Here is a 19509-nt window from a genome sequence, read left to right on the forward strand (position 1 = left end):
TTTGATAAGCCAATCCAAACAAGGCCATAATGGGCAAAATGATTATATATATATGGCAAAACATCCTCTATAGGTGTCTAATTAATTATCAACCATTAGATTGCGATCCAACGACCGACATTGATAAACAGTAATTACTGTATTTGTTACTATATTAACTACTGTTCATATTTGCTAACCGTTGGATCAAAATCCAATCACTGATAATGGATATTAATAGATAAATGGTCTTCTATATACATAGAGAGAGAGTATCCATCATCTATGAACATCCACAGTAACTATTTGATTATTATCTAACGACTAAAATTCATTTATAAATAATATTAAACAATATCAAATAGAATAATACATGGATACACAGTAATCATAAATAGTATTTATAGTATTTATATAAATAATAACGATTAAATCATCAACCAATGACCGTAAACAAACATCCTTAATAAACAGTCATCTACATACATACGCAAATAACTTAAACCCATACATATATATATATATATATATATATATATGAGACAACTATAATACTACAAGGAGAAAACATGATGAAGCGGACATTGTAGTGTGTTTTAAATGCCACAATAACATACTGAATTGAGAATTTGCAGGGGCACAGAGCCATGCATGGTATTAACTATTCTAGGGATGATGAGATACATTTAAACATAATTAGGAATAATGATGCAATAATTCTCATCCCTTGATGTACACATATCTTCTTGATCTCTTCAAGTGTTACAAAACCAACAGCAACGAAAAGCCCAGTACATATGCATTGATCCAACTTCAAAAAGAGTAATGTATTTTGTGATCCCACGCCTTCAGTCTGGTTGGTTGTTGAGAAAAAGAGACTTGCTTCTGCTTTTATAAAAAGAGGATGCCTGCAACAAAGCATCAGCAAGGAAAGCAGAAGATGGGCAGACTCAGGAAATCCAGAAAAACAGCATGAATGAATGATCTAGCCGCGCCAACTGTTTTGCTTCTTGGCTTCGAAGGCAGCACCGTCGTTGAGCATATCCTGGGCATCTGTTTCCATTCCGAGCTTTGACAGGGCGAGGGCTTGGAGGTAGAATGCTGTTGGCCATTCGGGCATGCACACTTGAGCTTGCATGGCATCTCGTAGGGCGAGCTCTGGTTGACCATTCATCAGGTACGAGAAACCTCGTCGAGCAAATACAGTAGCAGAAGGAACTGACATCAGCACCACCAACTGCAAAAACATGAACGTCATGACATGTGTTGTACTGATTGGCAAATGCTTGTGCGCATGCTTAGATTGATGATGATGTGTTTGCAGGCATCTGAGATAACCAAGAGTGTTCATGCTTGGACTATCCAATCAAGTGTATTATAGGAACTACACGTGGAATTGCCACATTGATGGAGTTTATATAAGCAGATAACTAATGTTACAACGGCGTCCATGCTAAAATTAGGGAAATTAAGTCATGAGAAAGCAAGCTACAAGTCAGAACAGTAAGCAGTGGCATACCTTTGAATAGTAGTCAATCGCAACCTTGAAATCTTTGTCACGGAATGCAATATCACCAAATTTTTTAGTATTCAGCATTTCTTGCACTTGTTGTGTCCACTCTTGAAACGAAAGCTTTATTTGACAAAACAGAAACAGCAAAATGATGTTAGTCTTATGATTATAAAATTACGAATGGTTGAAGCCAAAATACAGACAATTCTAAATGGGAAAACTTGCAGAGTACCTCATTTTCAGCACCTTCTTCATCTTTGTAACCTGTTTTAAGCAATATATCATGTACTGCAGTAAGATCCATCCTTGCACAGGCCTTTCCCAATGGGGAAAGCAGAGTTGGCACTACCACTGTTGTCTTCGAGAGGCCCATTAGAACATGTGATGCCACCTACAAATGCAAGGGAAAGATAACAAAAGACTCGACTTTAAGAGTGAAAAATGAAAATATCAGAATGTGAAAACATAACACAAACTAAGCGTAAGTCCACGACTGTCAAAATACGCCAGAGTAAAATACCTCTTTCTGTGTTTGAAGAGGAGCTACAGCAGAAAGAAGAAATTTAGAATTAGGACGATCTCTAGCCTCAAACTGCAAACACTTTGAAGCAAGTTCAACCAATTTAGTAGCATCTTCATTAGCATACTGTCCCTCCAAAGAAGAATCCATCACCAACAGCATGTTTTTGCCCCTTATTAAATCCAAGGCCTGCGAGACAACATTCATTAAATTAAAAAATAAAGGAGTACTAAATAAGATGAACTGCACACATTATGGTCAATAACAGCAAATTATTAAGAAGAAGAAGAAGAAATAAGGTCTTCAAAATGAAACAGCAGAAGCTGCACCTAATTCAAGTCTAAGAAAGGCAGATAGCTATGAGGAAATTGATTCAAAATGTTAATTAGTTGCCACATACATGGCTGGGAGGGATATGTTTCCCACTCAAAAGATCCAAAAGGACTGTTCCATAACTATAGATCACACTCTCAGGGATCACACGACCTGCACCAAATATAAAATCAGATCAGATTTACCCAATATGCGCTAAAACTACAAAATAGAATTTCCAAATGCTTTTTTAACAAGCTTTGCCATACAATTGGCATTCTGGCAATAGAATAACAAAAACATCAAAATAACATCAAGTAAATTATCTCCATCAATCATCATGCTCTTAATTCTTGTAAACTCACAAGTTGTCTCATATAATGTATCTTGCAACTCAACACAATGTTGAGACTAAAGGCTGTAATAGTTATAATGAAATTGGCAAAGAAAACAAAAAACAATAACACAGAATTTACATGGAAAACAAAGTACAAAGGAGATGATTTTAGGTTGCCTCCTCAAGAAGCATACCCGAAACATTAAAGCTACAGGTATTTAGATGTGTGCAGAAAAATAATAAATAATAAAGCCTGGTCTGATCTCTCGGCTACTACCACGGATTCCCAAAACAATTCTCATAATTAAAGTCGCACCACGAGTTTTCCTCTCAAAATTTTTTCTTCAATCTAATCAGTGTGCTCCATGCTATGACAATCATCCACGATATATTATTCATGATTTATTTACGGAATAACATGACCAAAAATAAGTTAAATGAAATAGATGAATGGTATATGTGCATAAGAATGTAAACTGTTAACTTAATCAAACCAATTGAAGAGATATAAGAAGAGCAGAGGAATTGTAAACTGACCTGTTCGCAGAAATTCAGGTGGCGTGTATGCAAGATTTGTACTATAACTTTTACCATCCCGGCTATTTTTCATTAAACCAAAGCTGGATAAACGAGGATCACCATCCTGCAGAGGGATGACAATTGTCATCTAAAATGAATGGCACTCTAATGACAAAACTTAAAACTAATCATTTCGGATTCTGCAACACTGACAAGGTCCTAGACTTTGAATATATGGGTATGTGTCGCATCTACAGAAACTAAAAATGATGTTCTGTACTTCAATCATGCCATTCATCTAAAAGTCTCATCCTAGGGGAATTAACATCGTTAAACTAATACATACAAGAGACTATCAAAATCCCTAAAATGTTATAAATGCAGGGTTGCCATCCCTTGGTACATGATTAGACCAAAGGTATTATGATTATTTGATTCTGAAAGCCCCTTGCACAGAAAGACCTACAATTTAAAGTTTTAACTTGCACAAACTAGAGGAAATTTTATATATATGGATATAGATACATATCTTCTTTTTATATAGGCTATGATAAATTTGGATCATCATGTGCTTATACTTTACCTTACTTTATTTATGCAGAAAAGTTTTGCTTTATATTATATTTTTACATTCAGCATTAGATCCTAATTTTGCTTTATTTTTCAATCTCAATCTATAATTTTTTTAATTATCTTTTTCATATCCTTTTAAAACCCCGTTATTTCTTCCCTCATTATATAAATTGATTGTTATCTTCTTGCACTTTTTAATAGATATTTTCACAAACTTCATGATTCTAAAAATTTTATTTTACTTTAATTTAGATTTTAATAGGATTTAAATCTTTTATTTTAAGTAACATTCCTCTTAAAACAAATTGTTTTGCTTCATTATTCTCCACCTTACCAAAACAATGTGATCTGCGTGTCTACATTTATACACACACGTATTATATATATAGGCACACACCAAGTCCACTTATCTACTTTTCATTAAATTCAATCTCACATACGTGGATGTTCAACCCTTAAGCGTCTCCAGTGGAACAAATTATTAGATGATAAAGCATAGATTTCTAATGTAACAAAATGAAGATCATGTAACAGAGACAAATGATACCTCATCAAAAAGAACTCTATACGCATTTAAATCATGATAGATTCTCCGGTTTTCAGAGTTACAATGATCAAGGGCCTGTGCGATGTAGTATGCAACCCTCACTCGCATTTCCCATGGTAACGGTTGCTTGTCCCCTGTGAGAAAGCGGGCAAGATATCAAACAGCCAAACATCTGAGGTATTCGACATGATTCACGCTTATTCCAGTAAGTGGCTATTCATGCTTATACTACTGAAACATAATCAAATCTTGTGTTGCTTAAAACAAGGAACAATCACATGCAAGGAAAGCAGGTACAACCAAGCAAGTTTGTAAAGAAGCTATGTTTCTTCAAGTACCCTGCACGAGCAAGAATAAAATGGAAACTTTTACCAACCAAGTTAAGGTTAAGATTATAACCTCTATTTAATTTCTCCAATAAACTGAAATCATAGTTCTCTGGCTATTCCAATTTTCAGTATGATATGTTATATTCCTCCATATAATTGGGGGCCAGACCATTTATTGAACCAAGATGGTCTAGACTTGGTTACTTCTCTATCCTTGCTGAGCATGCATCCCGAAGTAATAACACAACAGGTTTAGAAAGCCAAGTACTGAAATACACAAACCTTCACCAATTTCCAGATCCAAAAATGACTTCATAGTCTTGTCATTACATACCAAGGAATCTGTAAAAATTCATGAACAACCTCAGCTAGTAGATCCTGAATTCAATCCTCACCGCATTTAACTCATACAAGCCAGATGGATGGTGAATTTAACTCCAGGCTACTACGTAATCTAGATTGGCATTTTGCAGTTGTCAAAACCCTTTCTTAGAAAGTAAAAAATTTGTTTGTTTGTGCTTTCTGGACAGTTTGCAAGTTTTTAATATCCCAGTGAATACATTAATGACACTCAGAAGCCTATCTAGCATTGGCTTACTTCTTAAACGTATATAAAAAATGTACTTTCACTCTTCCATTCATCCAGCATTGTCCTTGTTGGCCAGCAAAACCTAATTAAATGTCCTCATTAACTAGAAGCTAACAAAGTTGACTATCTAGGCTTTAGATATGCAAATGCATATGCCCTTTGCCGTTAAAAGAGAGGCTTAAAACACTTTATTGAGCAAAATTAGGTAGGTCCCTACCTACTCAAACTAACGCAAGGCATAACATTTCACAATATTCTCAAGGAACAAAAGAAGAATTTTAAGAAGATCATACAGTGGAAAAGGTGCTTAGAGAGGGTGTCATTAGGCATATACTCCGCGACGAGAAGCCGCTCATCCCCCTCCGCGCAACACCCTATCATGTTCACCAACCTCCGGTGCCGCACCTTCCCAACCCCAGCCGCCTCCGCCTTCAAAAAAGAGAAACAAAAACTTTCCATAAGTCCATTGATCAGCTAAAAACAAACAACAGATCATCAAAACAAAGCTCAAAAACCAAGATCAAGGATTCCCGAAACCAAACCACAAACTGCTGCGCATCAGGCCAGGACTGCCTGGAAAAGCGCTTAACAGCCACAAAGCGCCCGCCATCAAGTTTCCCCTTATACACAACATTGGGCGCCTTCTCGCCACTCTCAGAAACAATCAAGTCACTACTGAACCCCTTAGTCGCCGCCTTCAGCTCCGCCAAACCAAACTCCTTGAACGCCGGAACACCATCACCAGCATCCACAACCTCCGCATTGCTTTCTGGCAAATCACAGCATAAAAATCACAAAAATAAATCCAATCACTGAAAAAAACGGGGGAGATACGTGGATCTAGCTTGTCGGCAGCGAGGGATTCATCATCAGGGGATTGGACATTGCTCGTCTTCGATTGAAAGCATCCCATCGCGGCCCAAACCCTAGAAATCCATCAGCGAAGAGGAACAACACTACGCCACTGACAATGAGAGATAGAGAGGTAGACATTGGTAGTAGTATTAGTGATGGAGGAGATCGAGGAGCTCGTCTGAGAGAACCGCTGCGTAATCCCAAACAGAATTTTCATACGTGTCATTCTTCTATTCGTTTCATAACGTGGGTCCCTTAAAGCTTTACATTGTTTGCTGTTTGTGATATGACAGCTAGATCGGGAGTAAACCGGCTTGATGGCTGCTTGCCGATCCGGGGGGTAGTGGTCCGTACGGGAGGACGTTTGCTATGAGAGTTTTGGTGTTTAGTGACGTGGATGGTTTGAGAAATGTGGGGCCCAGTGAAGATAGAGTGAGGAAACCAATAGAGGAAGGACACGTCAAAGGATAGAATGGTGTGTGTGTTTGGGGTGGTGTAGGGGGTTTTTGGTGAGAGGGAGGAAGGTCACATGATAAGGGAGTGATGGAGCACGTGACGAGAGACGAGGAAAACAGAGAGCTTTTGGCAGTCCTTTTGGGGTAGGGATGTCAATGGGGCGGAGAATCCCCGTTTTTCACGGGGACCCGCTCCAGTGGGGCGGGAATTTCTCAAAATAACCCTCCCGCGGGGTGGGGAACGGGGGAAAATCCCTCCCCGCCCCACTCCCCATGGGGATCCCCGCGGGGATTCCCCGATTTTTAATAATATATATATATATATATATATATATATATATATATATCTGAAAATAACTCATATGATTAGTTATTTATTTTTTTAAAATAATTCAATATGAATATAAGATTATAAGAACCAAATATTTGGGTTTCAAAAAAATATATTTTTAGTATTTATTAATAATGTTTTAGACTTTTAGACTTTAAGTAATACTAGTATTACTCCCGTGTGATGTACGAATATAATTATATGAAATTTTTTTAAAAAATTTAATAAATTTTTTTTCTTTATTTTCTATAGAAATTAAGGTAAAATTAAGATTAAATAAAATAAGCTATTTATCAACTTCAAAAATATAATATTTTTATAAAATTAATTTTATTATATATTATGAGATAAAATAATAAAAATTAGTTTAAAACAATATAATTTAGTGTTATGTTATAAATATTTTAATATTATTAAAATAATATTGGTATAATTTCTATGAGAAATTGACAAGTGTCAAATAGGTTTTCTACTTTAATATATATATATATATATATATATATATATATATATTGATATATAATATTATTAGAATTTTATGTAATAAAAAAAATTGGCGGGGACGGGGATTCCCCGACCCCGTGGGGATCCCCCGGGGGAGTGAGTGGGGATAATTTCTCCCCATGGGAATTTGAGGCGGGGAATCCCGCCCGGGAAAGCGGGGATGGGGGCGGGGATCCCATTCCCCGCCCGCCCCTCCACTTACATCCCTATTTTGGGGAAAGCTCTTCTCTTCTTCTTGGCAGCCATAAGCTTTTGGGAATAACTTTACCATAAATTGAAATCCAATGGGTAAATTGAATGAAAATTATAAATGAGACTTACCGTGCCTTTATAAACAGTATTATTAAAAATTTGTGAATTACAGTGACAGATGAGTTGTACCATATATCTTATAAATATTACTATAAAAATTTGTGAATTATAATGATAAATAAGTTGTACAATATCTCTTATAAACAGTACTGCAAAAATTTATTAATTACAGTGACAAATGAGTTGTACAGTATCTCTTATAAACAGTAGTATGAAAAAAATTTGTGAATTACAGTGACAAATGAGTTGTGCATTATCCCTTATAAATAGTACTATAAAAAATTTGTGAATTACAGTGATCTGATTGGTGTTCATCAAATCTTAACCATTTAATCTCATTTCTATTAGCAGTTTACCAAATAAAATTATATACCAGCTAACTACATGTTCAACGATTGAGTATAACTCAAGCACACTAGAGATGTCATTGTGCATAAATCTTTCTCCTCGGCCCTCTCCTTTTCTCTCTCTATCATTTAACGTTAACGTAATGTTATTTTTATAAATATTTATAAGTACTATAACTGTAACTGACAAGCAATAATACAATCAACTCTCTTACTTAGAGTTGAGGGTTTGAATTTTTTTAAAAATATTATTACAGATTTAAATGTCTGTGTATTCACATTGTAAAAAAAATAAACTATCAGAAATTACTCTTTAATAGTTAATCTTAAAATTGTAAATAAAAAAATAATAATTTTCATTCATTATCATAACGTTGATTTCTTTCATTGTGTTTTTCACTGTTCAAATTTTTTTTTTTTATCAAAATTTTTAAATATTAATAGTACTAGCTAAGCTAGCATTTAAAAACTAATGAGCTTTATTCAAGTAATAGTAGCAGTAGGGGTTTGAATTTCTAAAGTGATTTGGAAGTTTGATCCTTTTATACATATATTAATATATTCCACTCATAGAGATCTATTTTTTATTGGGTTTTCAATACTTCATCATATTGATTTAGAGTTTGTAGCTTTTGGGAAACCAATGGGTCAAATTAAGAAGCTAGGATTTTAAAATCAAACTAATATATATATATACATATATAAAGAATATTTTATTTAGGACATATTTTGGTTAATATTATATATTAAATATTAAACCCAAAGAAACACAATTTTGGGCTAAGTTTTTGTGGGCTTTCACATGATTTTGAGCCCCTGAAGTCTTTGTAGCCCATCCAAAAATGGTTCTTTTAATCTTATTACAAGTAAAAAAAAAAAATCTTGAAATTTATTCAAATAAAAACTTCCCTGATTTAACTTCAAAAGTGGGTTTATTTCTAAAAATATATTAATTAAAAGGAATCTAGTACTTCTAATTTTGTATAATTTGACTTGTTAATTTTAGGACAAAAAACTATAGTAATATTCCAACAAAATAGAGAGTCATTTTCAACCATATATAAAAATAAATATGAGTTGTCACTATTAAAAAAAAAATATAAGAGTGAAAATGAAGGGCCGAAAGGCGAAAGCCCATGCTCTATTCCCACCAGTTGCTATCTTCATTTAAAAAAATAATAATAATTTATTTTAAAAATTTGTTAAGTCACCTTCGACACGTGTCCGAATAATCTAGTCACACAAATCCATCCAATAAAAAAGTGACACTAAAATTAGGGAATCAAATGGTACAGTGATACATTACCACCCTGCATTGTCACCCAAGTGATGAAAATGGCTTGAAATCATGCTCCCACTTCTCACCATCAAACCAATCAAAAAGTTAAAAGCAAATAAACATTATATTAATTTTTTAAAAAAGATGGAAAAATATCAACCAATCAATTGATTTTTTTTTTTTTTTTACAAAAATGTTCTATTTAATTTAAGATATGTTTTGGATTGATTTTCAACTCTTTAATCTTGTATTAGAGGAAATTCTTAGTATGTATGGTTGAGAAGAGTTCAGAGTCTACAAAAAATATTATTGAGTTAATGCGTATCTTTTTTCCGACATTCTTCTTGAAAATTTATTATGGAAGAAGATGGTCAAGTTCGAGCGGAAAAAAAAAATGCGATCGTACTCATTGTTGTCGTCGTGATCGTCATCGACAAATGATAGTTTACCAATGGTTGCTCTTTTTAGTGTTTGCAAAGCACTCAAAGTAGTGCACATATCTTTTGTTGATCATAAAGATGGTCTTTTTCATATATGTTTTATGATGACTGATGAGATAAAACACTAAACAGAGATAGAGTCATTTTTTAGGTATATGTCTGGCCTGTTTAATCACTAGTTAATTAGTTTTTAATATTTATACCTAAAAAGCATTCCAATGTTTATAAATAGTTCTTAAAGATATTTGGTTAATTTAGCTAAAAAACCACTAATAAAAGGCAGCCATGTTAGTCTTTTTAATTAATTAATTAAGCTTTAGAAACCAAAGTTAGGCAGCAACTAAACAAGTCATTAATTGGAAGCCATCATAACTGAATCAAAATCAATCCTGTTTGTGAGATACAGTCAGAACGAAAACTATGCACGTTTCAAAGAAACAGTAAAAATGAGTTTGAACATTAATTCAATCAGAAATAATAATAATAATAATCATAATGAATATAATGCAAATTAATCATCTTGACTTGCTTGATTTCATTGTAATATATGTAATTATATGTCCATATATATATATATATATATATATAGTTGTATATGGTTGTAATGCAATTGCAGATAGATATATCAATGTGGACATTAGTGAGAGATGATAACAGCAAGGCTATAAAACAGTAGCCAAATTAAGAGTCATTCGCTAATGATCTATGACTTTTTCGGCTTTCTCCATCATCGATCATCGACGATGACTGATCGATGTTCGGTCTTGAAAACGGAAGGGGAGGGTGCTGGGCTTTGTGTTTTTATGACGTGGAGACGGCGATGGCTCATGTTTGGTAAGCGAATCTGCAAGAAATTTTCACAAGGATTTTCATCGATAACCCGACAACAAGTGGAATGCACATGATCTTTCTCTTCACTTATTACTCATTTATATATATACATACATTTCCTTCTTTGACATATGTCTCAATGTGTCTTAATTTGATAAGTCTTCCAATAAGAGCTCTTGCTTCTCAATTCATCAATTGATCAAACTCATAAAACATTTTGCATGATATAAGTAATTCATTAACATTAATGGTTCAATGAAAACTTGGTTGCAAGAATTTTGTTTTGGATTGAAGACTTCCAATTGTTGATTTTCTTTCTTTCTGAAAGATGGAAATATTGGTTGATAAGTAAGCATGTCACATGAAATCTGAATAACATATAATTAAATATTTAGGATTGTGATTTGTGGATGAATTGTGTGCCCATTAACTTTGAGTGGGTTTGAATAGATGCACAATGTGTTTGATGTTGAAGTTTGAATTGGATTTCTGATTTGATTGATTTGTTTGGTCTCTTGACATTCAAATGTTTTTACAGGGCAGTGATGGCAGACAGTGTTTGATAGGTTATCAAGATTGAAGACTGCACTGAAAATGAAACTCTAAATCAAAACATAATTAGTTAATTTCTTAATTAAGAGATACACACAGACACACACACACACAAAGCTCTAAAAGAAAAACATGAGTGAAAAAAGTCAAGTTGTTAATCTTTGCACAACTCTTTAATGATTCAATGTATCAAAATCCAAATGGAATTCTCATTGAATGACAACTTGCAGTGAAGTGACTGTACAATGAAAGAAACCTATCAATCTTGACTCAGGCCAATAGAAAAGAATTAAGTTTTAAACGTTTTTATTTTATTTTATTTTATTTTATTGTTGGGGATAGATAATAACACAGAACAATTAATTAGAATCAATGCAGAATAAAATCATAATAATTCTGAAATAATTCAATATATGATACCAATTGCTCTCTAATTAGAGTATCAGGTGCTAAAATCATTGAAAAAAATAAAACTAAGATAAAAAAAGACACAAGAGATCAAAGAATTAAACTGATTACCATTTATATTCTTTTCTCATGACACAAATGGATTATTATAAGATTATTTTCTCAATATTAACAGATAATTACAGCCATGCATAATAAAAATATATGGTTGGTGAGTGGGGCTTATCAAGAACGCTAAAAATGCATGGGATGATCAGAGAGTCCAAAGAAGCATAAGAAAATTCCAAAAGATTACATAAGAGATCACCTTCTGTCATCCATGATAGCTAGGACCCCATTACAAGGATCCAACTAAAGTTTACCCTTAACCTCCCAAGCAAACAAGCCTCATATTTTTATCCTTTTTTCCTATTTACTTTTAGCTTTCACTTTAGCCAAGTGGACCATTATCTTAATTTTTATCAATATTGTCTCTCACTCTAAAGCTCTATAAATACACACCTCAAACCTCACATTTCCTCACAAATCTTCTCTTAATTTATTAAGTCCTTCCTCTTCTTCTCCTTCTTCTTCTTATAAAATCTCTAGTGTTGTTTTGCATCAATGTCTTGCCCAAGAGAACAAGAAATGGTGAACATTTTTTTCCTTTTCTTTTTTACTTTGTTTTGCTTTGCTTTGCTTTGCTTTGCATGCATGGATATTGCATGCATGCTTGTGCATGGATGATAATATTATTCTTTCATGACTTTTAAGTTTTTAATGTTTTGAGGAATATATTCAAGAATAAACTTTTGTGACAATAATTTTCATGAGCATATCCATATATGCACTACTTTATGATCGTATGTATATATTAACCATGTGTTGTTGTTGTTATTATTGTTGCATGAATTTAAAGATGGAAAGAAGAAGAGAAGAAGAAGGTGGTGAGATGAAGATGAACATTAATATTAATGAAGGATTTGGAGGAGAGGAAGAAGAAGATGAAGATGAGTATACAATGGATGGATCAGTGGACATCAGAGGAAACCCTGCAAGCAAAAATAAGACCGGTGGATGGATTGCTGCTTCTCTTGTTCTTGGTACATCTTCTTTATCTTTTTTTTCTTTTTCAATTTATTTATTTATTGTGTATTTTTAATCCATTAATTGATATTAGAGAGCATTCAAGGATATAATGGCCAAAATTGTATATTGCAATAGATGATAAAATCAAGCAAAAATTGGCCATTTTAACATGCACATATATATATATATATATATATATGTGCGTGTGGCTGTCTGTAGTTCTTTCAAAATATCTCAAATATAAAAATTATTTTTTCCCTGGATTAAATATAATTAGGTAGTTAAGTATATGATATTTCATTCACTTAACCCAAGGAAATAATTAATTGTTGAGAAACTCCATGGATTACATGAAATAGAGACAAAAATCTCCCTCTCATTCTTTGTCATCACTAGCTTCACTTTTAGAAAAAGTTATTTAGGAAAAAGAAACATTAGAACAAAAACAATAAAACATATGGGACTCATGGAAGTGTATAATATCCAGACAAAGAAGCTTTTACACAAATAACTTTGAAAAAAATTTCTCAATCCTAAATTTAATGGTGTATGCGCCGTTTTTCAAATAGAATATTTTAAAATAGCAAAAAAATAACACTTATTTTAACAAAAACATTTTTAGATCTACCTTGGAAAAAAATCAATAACTCGATTAATTTCTTTCAAGAAAACCGGTCCATCTCATATGTCATTATATTTTATATAAACAAATTTTTTTTTGATATCTTAAATATTAATAGTTATGAATGAACTTAATATTGAATCTTTTTTTAATATTATTATTAATTAGTGTTTATTAATTTTGAATAAAATGATATACATGGCAGTGAATCAAGGGTTGGCAACACTAGCATTCTTTGGAGTGAATGTGAACTTGGTGTTGTTCTTAACAAGGGTGTTAAAACAAAACAATGCTGATGCAGCCAATAATGTGAGCAAATGGACAGGGACTGTTTACATATTCTCACTAGTTGGTGCCTTCCTCAGTGACTCCTATTGGGGCAGATACAAGACTTGTGCCATCTTCCAGTTCATCTTTGTCCTTGTAAGCCTTCTCAATATTCCTCATTTTATTTTATTTTTTAAGTATCACTAGTACTTATATAGACACACAAACATATATATATATATATAAGTATATCATAGATTGTCAAAATTACTTTAATCTTTTTTCTTGGGAAGAAGATAAGGGTAAAATTGTCTTTTAGATATATTTTTAGGTTGAATTTTTCAGCACTGTATAATCATATCAAAGTAATATTGAATATTTGTCAATTTTTTTTTAAAAAAATTTCAATATGGCCTTGAAATATAGAAAAGACAAAACAAAAAAATAGTACAATGAGGATTCTTTTTGTTGATGAAAATAAAACATCAAATTTTATGACAACAGACAAGAAAAAACACAGATACTCCATAATTTTCACATGTATATATATATACATATCTATACATGTGAAATTATATGGTCCATCATGTGAAATTATACACTTCATATATATATTAATTAATGAATATGCTGAAATGGTGATGCTGATGAAACAGGGTTTGGTGTTGCTGTCCTTGTCATCCTACCTGTTCTTATTGAAACCCACAGGATGTGGAGGGGAAGTCACTGCATGTGGACCACATTCAGGTGTAGAAGTTGGTCTTTTCTATCTCTCAATTTATATGACTGCCCTTGGTAATGGTGGCTACCAACCCAACATTGCCACTTTTGGGGCTGACCAATTTGATGAAGAGAACCCTAAAGAGTCCCACTCTAAGATCTCATTTTTTAGTTATTTTTACTTGGCCCTCAATTTAGGATCCTTATTCTCCAATACTTTTTTGAGTTACTTTGAAAATGAGGGCTCTTGGGCTTTAGGCTTTTGGGCTTCGGCTGTGTCAGCGTTTGTTGCTCTTGTCTTGTTTTTGGGTGGGACTCCAAGGTACCGATATTTTAAGCCCGGTGGAAACCCACTTTTTAGGGTTGCTCAAGTTGCAGTGGCAGCGGTGAGGAAGTGGAAAATTAAGATGGCAAATGGTGGTGAGAATTTATTTGAAACTGATATTAAGGAGTTTTCATCAACCAATACTGGTATCAGAAAGATACTTCATACGGAGGGTTTTAGGTTAGTTTTCTCTTTTTCTTTTTATTTTTTCAATTATTATATTAATTATTTTTTTATGTTTAAATAAATCAAAATCGGAGTTAGTGTTGTCTTGTTTTGGCTAAATTGATTGATTAGGTTAAGTTCCTAATTAAATTAGGTTAATGTCACTAAAATAGTTTCTTTCTTTCAAATCATGATATATGTGTTTGAAATTATATTTGTTATATTAATCGTACTCTTTAAATAGTTAAGGCAGGATGTAATTTCAAATTTAATTTGACGAAGGGACAGAGACTTTTAAAACTTATTTTGGCAGTAGTACATAATTATTAATATAATACCGTAAGACTTTTTTCGGCAGTAGTACATAATTATTAATATTATTCCACCAATTATAAATTTTAAATTAATTGACAGAGTTAAGTGTCTAATCAAAATAGGTTAATCTCATTAAACAATTTTCTTATTTCAAATTTTGATATCAAACTTTTAAAATAATATACGTACATCAATCATAATTTTTTGACCTATAGCATAGGACATAATTTCAAATTTAATTTAAAGATTAGGTAGTAGTACCCATATTTTTTAAGATTTATTTCTGTGCTAGTATTAAATCATGATGTAATACAAGGTTAAGAAATCATATAATCACATCAAGCATAGGTTGGTTTTAAGCAGATAAATAATAACATTATCATTTAAATATAAATTAATATTTTTAAAAATTAAACTAAGAGGCATTATGTGGAATATATAGAAGCTTACATTTTATTTATTTATTTGTTTTAAAAAAAATATAGATTTTTGGACAAAGCAGCATACGTAGACAATGAAGAAGACATGAACACAAAGAAAAAAGAGAGAAACCCATGGAGGTTGTGCACCATAACTCAAGTAGAAGAAGTGAAATGCATTCTCAGACTTCTCCCAATCTGGCTTTGCACAATCATCTACTCAGTTGTGTTCACTCAAATGGCTTCTCTTTTTGTTGAGCAAGGTGCAGCCATGTCTACAAAAGTTTTCTCATTTCCCATTCCTCCGGCCTCCATGTCTGCCTTTGATATCCTCAGTGTATCTGTTTTCATTTTCCTTTATCGCCGTGTTCTTCATCCACTCTTCTCCAAACTCCGGAAAGATCCTAAAGGCCTTACTGAACTTCACCGAATGGGTGTCGGTCTAATCATCGCCGTCATTGCCATGATTTCCGCCGGCACCGTCGAACATTACAGATTAAAACACAAAGGACATCTATCAATTCTTTATCAAATCCCACAATATGTTCTTATTGGAGCATCTGAAGTATTCATGTATGTTGGCCAACTTGAGTTCTTCAATAGTCAAGCACCGGATGGATTGAAAAGCTTTGGAAGTGCATTGTGCATGACTTCAATGTCTTTAGGTAACTACTTCAGTAGTTTACTTGTAAGTTTGGTAATGGACATAACCACTAGTCACCGTCATGCCGGTTGGATTCCGGCCGACTTAAATAAGGGTAATTTGGATCGGTTCTACTTTTTGTTGGCAGCAATGACTAGTGTTGATTTTGTAGTTTATGTTGCTTGTGCCAAATGGTACAAGTGCATAAAACTAGAACCAAAATCTAGTCATTATCAAGATGATGATGATGAAGAAGAAGATGAAGATGAATATGATCAGAATGAAAGTGAAGGAGGTATTATTACTAGTGTCTAGCACTATGATCACTAATTAAAAAGGGTATAGAAATAAGTGTTAGAAATAACAACACATGATCATCTTTCTCTTCTTGAGTTTAATTTCTCCTTCCTTTAATTTGCTTGATTAACTAATTAACTCCATTTGTGGCATCAAAAGATAAAAGGGGCTTTTTTTTAAATGGGTGATTTGGAGGGAGAAATGATGATGATGTTAATGATAATTATTGTTTGATATAACTTTGTTTGTGGAGGAGCTAGAGGATTCCAGAATGTGAAGAAGAGAGCCTAACTTTATTAGATCTCTTTTCTGATTCTGTAAAGCTTTGTATTTTGTAATGGGTATTGGTATTGTTTATTTTGCTTGTATTGTGAAAATTTAATGAAAAAAAAAACAGAACTTTGTGTTCATATTTTATTGGAAATATATATATTGTTTTTAATTTAATGTGCATGTTTTTATTTGAATGTATTTGATCAATGAAATCCAATCATTTATAGAAACCTCTCTATTCTCATAAATTGTTCATTGATAAATTTATTAATTTATTATTAATAAAAGTATATTTTTTTTTGCAAAACACTAATATTTATATCTCTATTCATTAATTTTTTTTTACATTGTATTATATTATTAGCAAATTACAATAAAATGAAGATGTTGGTGTTTATAGAATTATAAAATATAAATATTATTTCTAGATATACAAATGTAGTATAATCATACACTTTTTTATAAGAGTAAATTAATATATACACAGAAAAATAAGATTAGCAAAATTTCAAATTTGGGCCAAAAACTGGAACTGGATCAGAGCCTGATATACATAAGCCCGGCCCACTTGCTATCTCAAAAACTCTCAATTCTCAAAAGCTTTAACAACCGTCAGATCTGATTATATACGATCGGACGGTTGTAATAGAAGTTTGGAGATTAGGGTTTCCTTCTTATCATCGTCCTCACTATAAATAAACCCTAACCCTCATCATGCCCCTTCTCAGCCATCTCTCTCTCTCTCTCTCTCTCTCGGACTCTCTCTGTTCTATTTTTCTGAATTTTTTTATTTCAAAGGTTGAATTTGCGATGATGAATGATTATTGTGCTTGATATGGATGTGTGATTCTTTGCATATCCATCGGTGATGGTTACACAAACCCTCTAAGAAGTTCTGAGCAAGATCTATTCTTTTTTGTTTTACTTATTTTTCTTTTTTTTAATGTTTGAAATGGTTTTTGGTAAAAAAAAACAGTTTTTTTTTTAATTGTTCTTTGATTTTGTTTTTTGGCTTTTGGGTGAAGTGACGAGGAAATTCATGGTCTGTCAATCCACTGATTGTTTGTGATGTTATTCGTGAATCCCGACAGGTTCTGATCACCCTTTTTTTTCTTATTGTTGATCTTCAATATTTTTTGGACTTGTTGTGAATCCTTTTTGTTTTTTCTAGTAATTCTTAAAGTTTTGTTAAATCTTTGTTTAAATTGTTTTTTTTTAATATAATTTTGGTCAGAGAGAATTATGAGAGAGATGGATGACTTACAAATGAGTGATTCACAACATTTGTCAAAAGACTTAAGAATTCACAACTTTTTGCAGAATTATTAGATGTCAGTATGGTTTACAAAATCTCAAAATAAGTAAAGAATTATAGAAGATTAATTATTCATTTCTTATTAATTCAGTTAAAATTCTTAAACTTACTCATGATATTTATTATAATTGGTAAGCGTAACAATTAGAAGTTTTGAAAATTGAATTGATTTGGGATGAATGTTGTTTACATGGAACTAAATGGTGACTTTGATGTTTAACTTTGGAGCGAGTGAATGGTTAGTCCTCAGCTTTTGTTGATGAAGTTGCCTGTGTTTTGGATTTGCTGGCCATTTTTCTCCAGTGAAATAGTGGAATTGTGGTTCCTTTTGCTGTTGTCAGAAGTTGCAATCTAATGTTGGTGAAGTTGTGGTAAAATCATCTGCCTTTGGATATGATATTGCTCTCAAAATTGGCAATGACACCCAGGTGTGTTTCATTTGGGAATGATCTATTCAGCCAGCAGTAAACTTCTATGATTGGCATTCGGTTTTTGCTCATAATTTTTTATTGTGGATGTGGACAAGAATTAGAGGTGGGCATGGGCCGTCCGGAAAATCTGCCCGGTCTGGAACCGGCCCGTCGGTTCATTAACCCGTAATCAGCCCGTACTGTAGACGGGCCGGTTACGGGTTGAGGTTTCCCCAATCCGTAACCCGGCGGGTTGACCCGCGCGGGTCAAACCCGGTTCCAAATCAGTTAATGTTATTGTTTGTTTTTTTTTAATACTAATTACTATATCAAAAACCCAACCACTTGAGCTATAATTTGTTTCTAATATTTATTGAAAAAAATTATATAAAGATAGATGTAGTATATGGATTAAAATATTTTATATATTTAATTTATAAAAAATTAAGAAACCATATAATAAATTAAAAAATTATACAAATCAATTAATAAAATATCAAAGTATCAAACAATAAATTTTCATAAATATTTTTTTTAAAAATAATTATTTTGTTAATTGTCTGTTGACTTAAAAACACTAAATCTCTACATATGCACACTCTTAAATTCTCTTAAATAGCGCACTCTAATTTGTCACATATATATTAGATTATTTTGTTTCAATTTATAAAATAAAAAATAAAATTTAAAAAAATTGTTTTCAAATTATGTAAATCAATTTATAAAAAAATATATTAGTAAAAAAAAGAATATTTTTGAATAATGGTTCACACCATATTATTTTGATTTGTAACTTTTTTTTAATGAAAACATCATAAGCACAATAATAACCATATTGTCAAAAAACCAAAGTAAAATCTAGAGCCAACCCTAATTATAATAAATAAATATGTTGATGATAACTTCAATTTAAAATAAGAATACTACTTGATATATACATTTTGTTGCACTTAAAAAAGTGTGCTAATAATTTAATTTGATAGATAAATAAATTAAAAATGTAGCTTTTTTATCCTTTTTAAAATTATTTTGATATGTCTTAAATTTTTTTTAAGTTATTATAAATTATTTTAAATTTTTTATTGTTTGGGATTAAATTTAAAAAATATATTGTAACTTTTTTATATTTATTTATGTT

General features: G+C 32.2%; 2 protein-coding genes and 2 non-coding genes across 4 annotated transcripts; 3 read left to right on the forward strand and 1 right to left on the reverse strand.

Moving 5' to 3' along the window:
* Positions 1 to 549: 549 nt before the first annotated feature.
* LOC120262557 (serine/threonine-protein kinase BSK2) lies at positions 550 to 6196 on the reverse strand. Its single transcript, XM_039270658.1, has 10 exons — positions 6053 to 6196; positions 5761 to 5987; positions 5512 to 5647; positions 4301 to 4434; positions 3199 to 3304; positions 2413 to 2498; positions 2013 to 2201; positions 1725 to 1883; positions 1499 to 1612; positions 550 to 1216 (listed from the first exon to the last, which is right to left on the reverse strand). Exons 1-10 carry the CDS (start codon positions 6129 to 6131, stop codon positions 965 to 967), a joined length of 1482 nt encoding a protein of 493 aa, XP_039126592.1. The 5' UTR covers positions 6132 to 6196; the 3' UTR covers positions 550 to 964.
* A 5857-nt stretch (positions 6197 to 12053) lies between these two features.
* Positions 12054 to 16783, forward strand: LOC120259098 (protein NRT1/ PTR FAMILY 7.3). The gene is made up of 5 exons (XM_039266670.1): positions 12054 to 12162; positions 12431 to 12614; positions 13428 to 13645; positions 14146 to 14714; positions 15500 to 16783. The coding sequence occupies exons 1-5, from the start codon at positions 12136 to 12138 to the stop codon at positions 16389 to 16391; spliced, it is 1890 nt and encodes a 629-aa protein (XP_039122604.1). The 5' UTR covers positions 12054 to 12135; the 3' UTR covers positions 16392 to 16783.
* A 668-nt stretch (positions 16784 to 17451) lies between these two features.
* Positions 17452 to 17549, forward strand: LOC120268923. Its single transcript, XR_005539069.1, has one exon. It is a non-coding gene; the product is annotated as a small nucleolar RNA U61 (small nucleolar RNA).
* A 116-nt stretch (positions 17550 to 17665) lies between these two features.
* Positions 17666 to 17748, forward strand: LOC120268946. Its single transcript, XR_005539075.1, has one exon. It is a non-coding gene; the product is annotated as a small nucleolar RNA snoR14 (small nucleolar RNA).
* The last annotated feature ends 1761 nt before the right edge of the window (positions 17749 to 19509 follow it).

Source organism: Dioscorea cayenensis, chromosome 1 (genome assembly GCF_009730915.1).
Source record: "Dioscorea cayenensis subsp. rotundata cultivar TDr96_F1 chromosome 1, TDr96_F1_v2_PseudoChromosome.rev07_lg8_w22 25.fasta, whole genome shotgun sequence".
NCBI lineage: Eukaryota > Viridiplantae > Streptophyta > Magnoliopsida > Dioscoreales > Dioscoreaceae > Dioscorea > Dioscorea cayenensis.